Source organism: Trichomycterus rosablanca, chromosome 19 (genome assembly GCF_030014385.1).
Source record: "Trichomycterus rosablanca isolate fTriRos1 chromosome 19, fTriRos1.hap1, whole genome shotgun sequence".
Classification (NCBI taxonomy): Eukaryota; Metazoa; Chordata; class Actinopteri; order Siluriformes; family Trichomycteridae; genus Trichomycterus; species Trichomycterus rosablanca.
The window spans coordinates 28,933,648-28,945,545 of NC_086006.1; the positions used below are offsets into that span (position 1 = coordinate 28,933,648).

General features: G+C 43.5%; 1 protein-coding gene across 1 annotated transcript in view; it reads left to right on the forward strand.

The window, feature by feature from the left end:
- The window catches only part of tspan2b (tetraspanin 2b), a 17,517-nt gene continuing 5,619 nt past the window's right edge, over positions 1-11,898 (forward strand). Inside the window, exons 1-3 of the mRNA XM_063015112.1 lie at positions 1-150; positions 7,836-7,938; positions 11,551-11,648. Coding sequence (XP_062871182.1) covers positions 82-150; positions 7,836-7,938; positions 11,551-11,648 — 270 coding nt within the window. The 5' untranslated portion in view covers positions 1-81. The remainder of the gene's footprint in view (positions 151-7,835; positions 7,939-11,550; positions 11,649-11,898) is intronic.

Here is an 11,898-nt window from a genome sequence, read left to right on the forward strand (position 1 = left end):
GTGTGTGTGAGCGTGTGTGTGAGTGTTGGAGCAGCAGCACGGATCCGGACGGTCTGGTTTAAACCTCCTGATTATCTGAAGATGGGGAAAGTAGAGGGAGGAATGAAATGTGTGAAGTATTTACTCTTCATCTTTAACTTCATCTTCTGGGTGAGTGGTTCCGATTCATCTCTTTTCTTTTGTTTATCATTGATGTTCCAGCCTGTTGATGCGTGATGAATGAATGAATGTCAGTACTGTGATGTGAGTGTAGTGCAGAAGGTGGATTGGTTGATGGTTGATGGTTGATGGATGATGGATGTTAAAGGCTGCTCTGTGTTTCTCTCTGAGCTCCGAGGAAAAAAACTCAATCACATTTTCCATCAAGGAACAAAACGCCCCTTTTTCCTCCAAACAGCCTGACTGGGTTCAATCCGCTCCCTGTTTCTCTTCTAGTGCACTACATAGGGTGCTGGGGCCGCTAAATCAAACCCTATGTAGTGCACAAGTGTAGGGAGCATGCAGGGATTTGGGTTTGGGTTAAACCTGGTTCTGGAGCGCATCATGCAAAAGCAGCAGCTGAATCCAGTATTCATCTCTCATATAAACAGAAGTACTGCTCCACTCAGTGCACCATTCATTCATTCATCCTTACTAACTGCTTCGTCTTGGTCAGATTCGCGGTGGGTCCGGTGTCGCCCGAAAACCCCAGTCGCTTGGCGTAAACACATTCAGCAAATAAAAGCAGGCGCGTTTGATTGCATGACCGTGACTGTAAACAACACGTGCACATGAGAGTTAAGGGCCTTGCTCAGGGGCCCAACAGTAACAACCTGGCAGTGCTTGGGCTTCAACCAGCGACCTTCTGATCATTAATCAAGTATCAAAAACAATTCAGAGTGCGTAATCCACCTTCTGCATGTTTTGTGGAGGTGAAACCAGAGTCCACAGAGAACATGCAAAACTCACAGAAAGTGACCAAATGTGAGGATTAAACCCAGGGCTACAGGACCCACGTTGATTCATGGTTTCATTAATACATGTACTGTTGAAGTTTACATACACTTATGAACAATGCATGCTCCACTGTTCTCTTGATAAGTTTACAAGGCACTCAAACCCAACAACACTGTACCTACTGCATGGAAAGAATTCATCAAGAGTTTCAGAATTCATCTAAAATATGTGGACTGAAGCGACACGTTCAGTTGAACTCCTAGTTCTGCCTAGTTCTTAAAGATCCAGAAGATCAAGAGGTGTTCCATATTGTGAGATCAGGCACTGATGTTAAACAGTGTCTGATATGCAGTCAGTATTCCAATTCATCCCAAAGGTGGGGCTAAAGTACTTGAACTCAATAATTATCTAGTTCTTATCTAGATTTTAGTCTAGAATTCTCCACCGTTCTTACCCTCCCTGCTAATTTATTCTGTTTTACTGCTTAAAAATTTGCACTAAAGTCTCATTAATATGAACGCTGATGAAATACAGGGGGGACACGCCCTCATCCTGACCTTCTGTTACAGCATCACATTTTATTTCTACTTTTATCAGTTAAATAAAGATTGAATTATACTGAGTTTTACTAAACGTCCTGACTGTTCTGTTTATAATAATAATTATAATAATAATAATGAAAATAATAATAAAATAATAAAATGTATTACCACTAATAATAACAATAAATAATAAAAGTAATAATAGTAATATTAATAATAATTATTATTACTATAGTAACAACAATAATAAAAATATTAAAAAGTATTGATAATAATAGTAATAATAATAATAATAGTATTAGTAGATATACAGTATTAACATATTAGTAACAGTAGTAATAATAATGATAACATTAATTACGATAGAAATAGTAATAAAAAATAATAATGATTATTATTATAATACAGTAATAATAATAATGTTAATAATAATATTAATATTAAATGCAATACTAATAATTTTTGTTAGTAAATATTATTAATACACAATAATAATAACATAATCATAACAATATAGTAATAACAATAGTAACAATAATAATAATTTAGTAATAAGTGTTAATGAGCAGGACGGAGACCATTCTCAGCTTTATCGTCCAATCCATTTCCATCCATTATTACCCAGAATTCCCCAGTGATCCATTTCAGACCCATTATAATAATCAGTGTCACTCCCAGTAACCCAGAGAGACAGAGAGAAAGAGAGAGAGACAGAGAGAGCGAGAGAGAGAGAGAGAGACAGAGAGAGAGAGAGAGAGAGACAGGGAGAGAGAGAGAGACAGAGAGAGAGAGAGAGACAGGGAGAGAGAGAGAGAGCGAGAGAGAGAGAGAGAGAGAGAGAGAGAGAGAGAGAGAGAGTGTTTTCCTTTTTCACGTTCCAGCTCGTCTCTTCAGATTCTGTAGAAATGAATAAATAAATGAAACTTCTCTTTTACTCTGGATTTTACGAGGTGACGATAACAGATCATCTCAGTTACACTCAGCTCCCAGTCTGTCAGGACGTGGCCGTCACAGGCTTCCTCCAGCACAGAGGAACAGACCAGCACCCTCCAAACACCGGCGCATTATGTTACAGAGAAGGTGAAGGTGTTCACCACCACTTTATCCTGGTCAGGGTCACAGTGGGTCCAGTAATGCAGTAACATACCCTGAACAGGGCACCAATCCACCACAGGGCTCTGTAGATCTCGTGATGTGGTGAGGCATCAATCAGGGCGAGAATATAAAACATCTGAACACGCTGTATAGTACACGTCTACTTTATTAAGAGTGAAAATAAAGAAATAAAATTATATTAAGTAAATATAGCAAATATACTAAATATTCAGTAAAGTAAATGTAGTGCAGCACCTCATCCTGCACAGAAATCTACAAAATCTACAAAATAATAATTAAAGTATCACAGATTCCTCACAAACACGCCTGTAAATAATCAAGAAATATTAAATATAAATAAAAAACAGATAAAAATAAAATCTGTTCTATAAGAGTCAGTCAGGAGCAGATGAGGAACACAGGAACACTCGGTGCAGATCTGCAGGAACCCTGGTGTTCCACGCCTCTGCTGGGACTGGGCGTGGCACGACTGGGACTGGGCGTGGCACTATGAGCCACAGCGCAGAGCTGAACAGATCAGCTCTAACTGTCAAAAGTATGTGGACACCTGAACATCACACACAAGCCCAGGTACACCGGGTCACGATCAGGTCTCTGCTCCCGTCACCACTCAGTAAAGAGAACGTCTCGTCTTTCCACTGCTCTAGAGTCCAGCGCTGGGGTGCTTTACACCATTCCTCCCAGTGCTTAGTTCTGATGAACAGTTCCTGAACCGACGTCACCTTCAGGGGCAGTTTGGAATGTTACGCTGTGCCTTTGAGTCATGTTCTGTAAGCTCGATGTGGAACGGGTTCTGTTCCAGTTCTGAACCGGGAACCCAGGAACCGTAATTTTTTTCAGATTCTAACGTTGTGTAGCGCCCTCTGTTGACGATACATCCTCGGTTCCAGTAAAAAATGGTGCTACCACGGAACGGTTCTCTGAGCAGCACCAAGGTTCTGAAAACCCTGAACTGATCCAGGTCAAGATGGAAAAGAGCCGAGGGGCGCAGGTACAGTTCTGCCGGAGCGGGACGGGACTTCACTCAACATTATTTATTCAGTCTGATGATGTGGCTGGATAATTAGGAGGGGCGTCCACATACTTTTGGGAGAGCAGCATTTATTACTGCACTGAAAATGCTGAAGTGAAAATTCCCTCAGTTACCTCACAATCTCCAATAAACACCAGAGTTTCCACACACACACACACACACACACACACACACACTCACACACACATACATACACACACACACACACACACACACACACACACACACACTCACACACACATACACTCACACATACACACACACTCACACTCACACTCACACATACACATACACACACACACTCACACACACACTCACACATACACTCACACTCACACACACTCACACACACACATACACACACACACTCACACTCACACCTGAGCAAGGCCCCTAACCCTCAATTTACTCTCAATAATCAGATCACAATTGTTATTTACGTTGAATAAACGACCTCGCCCACTTTTTAGTCCCGTCTTTTACCACCCAGCAGACTAGCGGCCGATTTTGTCCGCTGTGTTGGATATGACTAAACTGGGATGAAATGGTTGTGGGGGGAGGGGGGGCATTACTACACACAGAAATGAAGAACCCCTGACCCCCCGTCCCCCGACTCTGATGTTCCACTCTGTAGTGTGTGATGTATCAGTGATGACGCTGATATTCCTCTCTGTAGTGTGTGATGTATCAGTGATGACGCTGATGTTCCTCTCTGTAGTGTGTGATGTATCAGTGATGACGCTGATGTTCCTCTCTGTAGTGTGTGATGTATCAGTGATGACTCTGATGTTCCTCTCTGTAGTGTGTGATGTATCAGTGATGACGCTGATGTTCCTCTCTGTAGTGTGTGATGTATCAGTGATGACGCTGATGTTCCTCTCTGTAGTGTGTGATGTATCAGTGATGACTCTGATGTTCCTCTCTGTAGTGTGTGATGTATCAGTGATGACGCTGATATTCCTCTCTGTAGTGTGTGATGTATCAGTGATGATGCTGATGTTCCACTCTGTAGTGTGTGATGTATCAGTGATGATGCTGATGTTCCTCTCTGTAGTGTGTGATGTATCAGTGATGATGCTGATGTTCCTCTGTGTAGTGTGTGATGTATCAGTGATGATGCTGATGTTCCTCTCTGTAGTGTGTGATGTATCAGTGATGACGCTGATGTTCCTCTCTGTAGTGTGTGATGTATCAGTGATGATGCTGATGTTCCACTCTGTAGTGTGTGATGTATCAGTGATGATGCTGATGTTCCTCTCTGTAGTGTGTGATGTATCAGTGATGACGCTGATGTTCCTCTCTGTAGTGTGTGATGTATCAATGATGACGCTGATGTTCCTCTCTGTAGTGTGTGATGTATCAGTGATGATGCTGATGTTCCACTCTGTAGTGTGTGATGTATCAGTGATGATGCTGATGTTCCTCTCTGTAGTGTGTGATGTATCAGTGATGACGCTGATGTTCCTCTCTGTAGTGTGTGATGTATCAGTGATGATGCTGATGTTCCTCTCTGTAGTGTGTGATGTATCAGTGATGATGCTGATGTTCCACTCTGTAGTGTGTGATGTATCAGTGATGACTCTGATGTTCCTCTCTGTAGTGTGTGATGTATCAGTGATGATGCTGATGTTCCTCTCTGTAGTGTGTGATGTATCAGTGATGATGCTGATGTTCCACTCTGTAGTGTGTGATGTATCAGTGATGATGCTGATGTTCCTCTCTGTAGTGTGTGATGTATCAGTGATGACTCTGATGTTCCACTCTGTAGTGTGTGATGTATCAGTGATGATGCTGATGTTCCTCTCTGTAGTGTGTGATGTATCAGTGATGATGCTGATGTTCCTCTCTGTAGTGTGTGATGTATCAGTGATGATGCTGATGTTTCACTCTGTAGTGTGTGATGTATCAGTGATGATGCTGATGTTCCACTCTGTAGTGTGTGATGTATCAGTGATGGATGCTGATGTTCCACTCTGTGTGTGATGTATCAGTGATGACGCTGATGTTCCTCTGTGTAGTGTGTGATGTATCAGTGATGATGCTGATGTTCCACTCTGTGTGTGATGTATCAGTGATGACGCTGATGTTCCTCTGTGTAGTGTGTGATGTATCAGTGATGATGCTGATGTTCCACTCTGTGTGTGATGTATCAGTGATGACGCTGATGTTCCTCTCTGTGTGTGATGTATCAGTGATGACGCTGATGTTCCTCTGTGTAGTGTATGATGTATCAGTGATGACGCTGATGTTCCACTCTGTGTGTGATGTATCAGTGATGACGCTGATGTTCCACTCTGTGTGTGATGTATCAGTGATGACGCTGATGTTCCTCTGTGTAGTGTGTGATGTATCAGTGATGACGCTGATGTTCCACTCTGTGTGTGATGTATCAGTGATGACGCTGATGTTCCTCTGTGTAGTGTGTGATGTATCAGTGATGACGCTGATGTTCCACTCTGTGTGATGTATCAGTGATGACGCTGATGTTCCTCTGTGTAGTGTGTGATGTATCAGTGATGACGCTGATGTTCCTGTGTAGTGTGTGATGTATCAGTGATGACGCTGATGTTCCACTCTGTGTGATGTATCAGTGATGACGCTGATGTTCCTCTCTGTAGTGTGTGATGTGTCAGTGATGATGCTAATGTTCCTCTGTGTAGTGTGTGATGTATCAGTGATGACTCTGATGTTCCTCTCTGTAGTGTGTGATGTATCAGTGATGACGCTGATGTTCCTCTCTGTAGTGTGTGATGTATCAGTGATGACGCTGATGTTCCTCTCTGTAGTGTGTGATGTATCAGTGATGACGCTGATGTTCCTCTCTGTAGTGTGTGATGTATCAGTGATGACGCTGATGTTCCTCTCTGTAGTGTGTGATGTATCAGTGATGACTCTGATGTTCCTCTCTGTAGTGTGTGATGTATCAGTGATGACGCTGATGTTCCTCTCTGTAGTGTGTGATGTATCAGTGATGACGCTGATGTTCCTCTCTGTAGTGTGTGATGTATCAGTGATGACGCTGATGTTCCTCTCTGTAGTGTGTGATGTATCAGTGATGACTCTGATGTTCCTCTCTGTAGTGTGTGATGTATCAGTGATGACGCTGATGTTCCTCTCTGTAGTGTGTGATGTATCAGTGATGATGCTGATGTTCCTCTCTGTAGTGTGTGATGTATCAGTGATGACGCTGATGTTCCTCTCTGTAGTGTGTGATGTATCAGTGATGACGCTGATGTTCCTCTCTGTAGTGTGTGATGTATCAGTGATGATGCTGATGTTCCTCTCTGTAGTGTGTGATGTATCAGTGATGATGCTGATGTTCCTCTCTGTAGTGTGTGATGTATCAGTGATGACGCTGATGTTCCTCTCTGTAGTGTGTGATGTATCAGTGATGACTCTGATGTTCCTCTCTGTAGTGTGTGATGTATCAGTGATGACGCTGATGTTCCTCTCTGTAGTGTGTGATGTATCAGTGATGACGCTGATGTTCCTCTCTGTAGTGTGTGATGTATCAGTGATGACGCTGATGTTCCTCTCTGTAGTGTGTGATGTATCAGTGATGACGCTGATGTTCCTCTCTGTAGTGTGTGATGTATCAGTGATGACTCTGATGTTCCTCTCTGTAGTGTGTGATGTATCAGTGATGACGCTGATGTTCCTCTCTGTAGTGTGTGATGTATCAGTGATGACGCTGATGTTCCTCTCTGTAGTGTGTGATGTATCAGTGATGACGCTGATGTTCCTCTCTGTAGTGTGTGATGTATCAGTGATGACGCTGATGTTCCACTCTGTGTGTGATGTATCAGTGATGATGCTGATGTTCCACTCTGTAGTGTGTGATGTATCAGTGATGACGCTGATGTTCCTCTCTGTAGTGTGTGATGTATCAGTGATGACGCTGATGTTCCTCTCTGTAGTGTGTGATGTATCAGTGATGACGCTGATGTTCCTCTCTGTAGTGTGTGATGTATCAGTGATGACTCTGATGTTCCTCTCTGTAGTGTGTGATGTATCAGTGATGACGCTGATGTTCCTCTCTGGAGTGTGTTATGTAACAGTGATGACGCTGATGTTCCACTCTGTGTGTGATGTATCAGTGATGATGCTGATGTTCCTCTCTGTAGTGTGTGATGTATCAGTGATGACTCTGATGTTCCTCTCTGTAGTGTGTGATGTATCAGTGATGACTCTGATGTTCCTCTCTGTAGCTGATGGGGTCGCTGGTTCTAGCCATCGGTTTGTGGTTGCGGTTGGAAAGCAGAACCGTTTCTCTACTGGATGCCGACGCAGCACCAGTGACCTTCTACATCGGTGAGTATTGAACCCCCCATCAACAACACCCCCCCCCCCCCCCCCCCCCCACACACACACACACACACACACATACATACACCCTCCGAACCTCCTTCATTTTGCTTTCATCATCAGCAGGGTGTAACATCAAACACTGAGTTATTAAAGAGTCACACACACACAGAAACAGCACAGAGATATTTAACATTCATACTGGTCAGGGTCACGGTGGGTCTGATTCATTGGGTGAAAGGCGGGAAACACCCCAGACAGGTCGCCAGTCTGTCACAGGGCAAACACACACACATGTTTATAAACACACTCCGTCCGTACTCCCTACATAGAGCATTACATGTGTCTGTGTGTGTGTGTGTGATGGTCAGTAAACCTCCTGCAGCGATGATGTCATCATGATAAACGGAATGTCCTCCTACAGTCCAGACTCACCAATCACACACACACACACACACACACACTCACACACGTCCAAAAACACTCTGCTATATATTACAGTGTGTGTGTGAGTGTGAGTGAGTGTGTGTGTGTGTGTGTGTGTGTGTGAGTGTGTGTGTGTGAGTGTGTGTGTGTGATGGTCAGTAAAGAACCTCCTGCCGCAATGATGTCATCATGATACACTGAATGTCCTCCTATAGTCCAGACTTACCAATCACACACACACTGTATACACTCACACACACACACTTCTACATTTGACTATATTTGACTGCAGCCAACGTGTGTGTGTGTGTGTGTGAGTGTATACAGTGTGTGTGTGTGTGTTCATGATTTCCAAAACCAAACTCACACACCCCTCTCTAGTCTGTGTGTGTGCAGTAAAGTGCCCTCGTTCTGGTTACCATAGTAACAGTGTAAATGTTATCAAATTGGGTTTGAGAGAAACTGTACCACACACACACACACACACACACACACACACACACACACACACACACACACACACACACACACACACACACACACACACACACACACACACACACACACACACACACACACACACACACACACACACACACACACACACACACACACACACACACACACACACACACACACACACACACACACACACACACACACACACACACACACACACACACACACACACACACACACACACACACACACACACACACACACACACACACACACATGTTAAGTACACATTAAGCACACGTGGACCCGGTACAGGAGGTTTAACCCTGGTGGAACGATCCTGTGGCTAAAGAACCACAAACTAAACAGGAACTGAGGAACAACCAGCTTCTCAGAAACACACAACAAGAGGGAACTTAAACTGTGGATAAAAAAGAGCAGAGCAGCCAATCCACCTACTGGCACAGCCCTCACCCAGCGTGGATCCATACGTGAGCGTGCCCCTTTACGCCCCCGGGTGGTCAAAGTAGCACTGAACTCCACGGAACTGTCTGTGTCTCTCCACCATCAGACTGTGGTGAGGATCTAAAAGAACACCTGAAGGTTCGAGTGTTCCAGCACCACACTGGCATCACAGATTCTGAAATGGAAGAAGCTCGACACAAAGGTCAAGAGAAAAACATCGGTCAGGGAGGTCAGACAGAACCCAGCGGTCACTCTAACAGAGCTCCTGTAGGAACCTGATGGATGGACAAACATCTCTGCAGCCCCCATGATTCAGGTCTTTATGGTGGGGTGAAGGATGTAAGCTGGAGTTGAGTTAAAGACGTTGATGAACCATGAGGTTCCAGTGATTGATGTTCTCACGTCATGGTTCTGGATGATTGAGTGCAGATCGATGGGGATTAAATCTGTTCAACATCACAGTAAAGAGCAGAACAGTGGATGAGTTTGAGATGATCAGCTGAGAGCTGAAAGGTTCCATATCTCACCACAGAGAAGCTGATCTGAAGAACATTAAGGCTTCTGAGGAACCCCTGAGCAACCTTCATCTCTCTCTCTCTCTCTCTCTCTCTCTCTCTCTCTCTCTCTCTCTCTTCATCTTAATCTCTCTCAGATGAATGGAATGAGAATGATGATTGAGGAGGTTCAGATGTGGGTGATGATCTCAGGGTTCAGGGCTGCATGAGATCTTCTCCCAAACACAGAGGATGTTTTCTACACATCCTGTTTGTGTTTCTACACACTGTGTTACTGTGCCACCATCTGCTGGTCAAACTGTGCAGTTACAACAACACCGCAATTAAATACACTGTAGAGAGAAAAGTATTGGGACGCTCCTTCTAATGACTGAAATCCACAACAGTCACTAACAGATCAAATAAATCAATTATATGAAGGAATGTATATGCTTCCGACTTTGCAGCAACAGTTTAGGGAAGGACCTTTCCTGTTCAAGCATGAGTGAGCTCTATAAAGACGTGAAGAGAAGCTCCAGCGTCCTGCACAGAGCCCTGAGCTCAGCCCCACTCAACAGCTCTGAGATGAACCAGAACATCAACTGATCAATCAGCGCCCAGCCGTACAACATCAGAGCACAAATTCCCACAGTCTTGTGAGAAGCTTCTCAGAAGAAAAGATCAAAGGATCACACAGATTCACTTGTTTTAATTGTTTTAATAGTGTTTGTTCATGATTGGGTGTCCAAATACTTTTGACCGTACAGTGTATCTAATAATTGATAATCATTGTAATAATTAATGATGTGATTTGTATAAAGTGACGATCTAATAAAGAACCAGGCCCCCGGTGCCTCCACCACTGACAGTGATGATGTGATGGTGTGATGATGTGATGATGTGATGGTGTGATGATGTGATGGTGTGATGATGTGATGGTGTGATGATGTGATGGTGTGATGGTGTGATGATGTGATGTGATGGTGTGATGATGTGGTGTGATGGTGTGGTGTGATGTGATGGTGTGATGATGTGATGGTGTGATGATGTGGTGTGATAATGTGGTGTGATGGTGTGATGATGTGAAGGTGTGGTGTGATGTGATGATGTGATGGTGTGATGATGTGATGATGTGATGGTGTGATGTGATGATGTGATGGTGTGATGTGATGGTGTGATGATGTGATGGTGTGGTGTGATGTGATGATGTGATGGTGTGATGTGATGGTGTGATGTGATGATGTGATGGTGTGATGTGATGGTGTGATGATGTGGTGTGATGTGATGGTGTGATGATGTGATGGTGTGATGATGTGATGATGTGATGGTGTGATGTGATGGTGTGATGTGATGATGTGATGGTGTGATGTGATGGTGTGATGATGTGGTGTGATGTGATGGTGTGATGATGTGATGGTGTGATGATGTGATGATGTGATGATGTGATGGTGTGATGTGATGATGTGATGGTGTGATGTGATGGTGTGATGTGATGGTGTGATGATGTGGTGTGATGGTGTGATGATGTGGTGTGATGTGATGGTGTGATGATGTGATGATGTGGTGTGATGATGTGATGGTGTGATTATGTGGTGTGATGGTGTGATGATGTGATGGTGTGATGGTGTGATGGTGTGATGTGATGGTGTGATGATGTGATGGTGTGATGTGATGGTGTGATGATGTGATGGTGTGGAGAGTGATTGAACCTGTTAGATGATGTGTGTGAGTGAGGATGTGAATAAATCAGAAGGTTTTGGGTTCTGTGCCGCAGGGGTGTACATCCTGATCGCTGCGGGGGGGCTGATGATGCTCGTCGGCTTTTTTGGATGCTGTGGAGCAGCGAGAGAGTCTCAGTGTCTCCTCACACTGGTACACTTTTACTTTCTTTATTTTCATTATTTTCATTATTCATTTTCCTACAATTTGAACATGATAAAACGTGTGGGGGGCCAAAAAGTCTGGAGTGTTCAGAGTTCCTGTTCAGAGTTCCTGTTCAGAGTTCCTGTTCAGAGTTCCTGTTTAGAGTGTTCCTGTTTTAATGAAAATAAAATTCATTGTGTTATTAGATTATTTATTTATTATTATTTTATTTAATATTTATTAAACAGTAATCCAATAA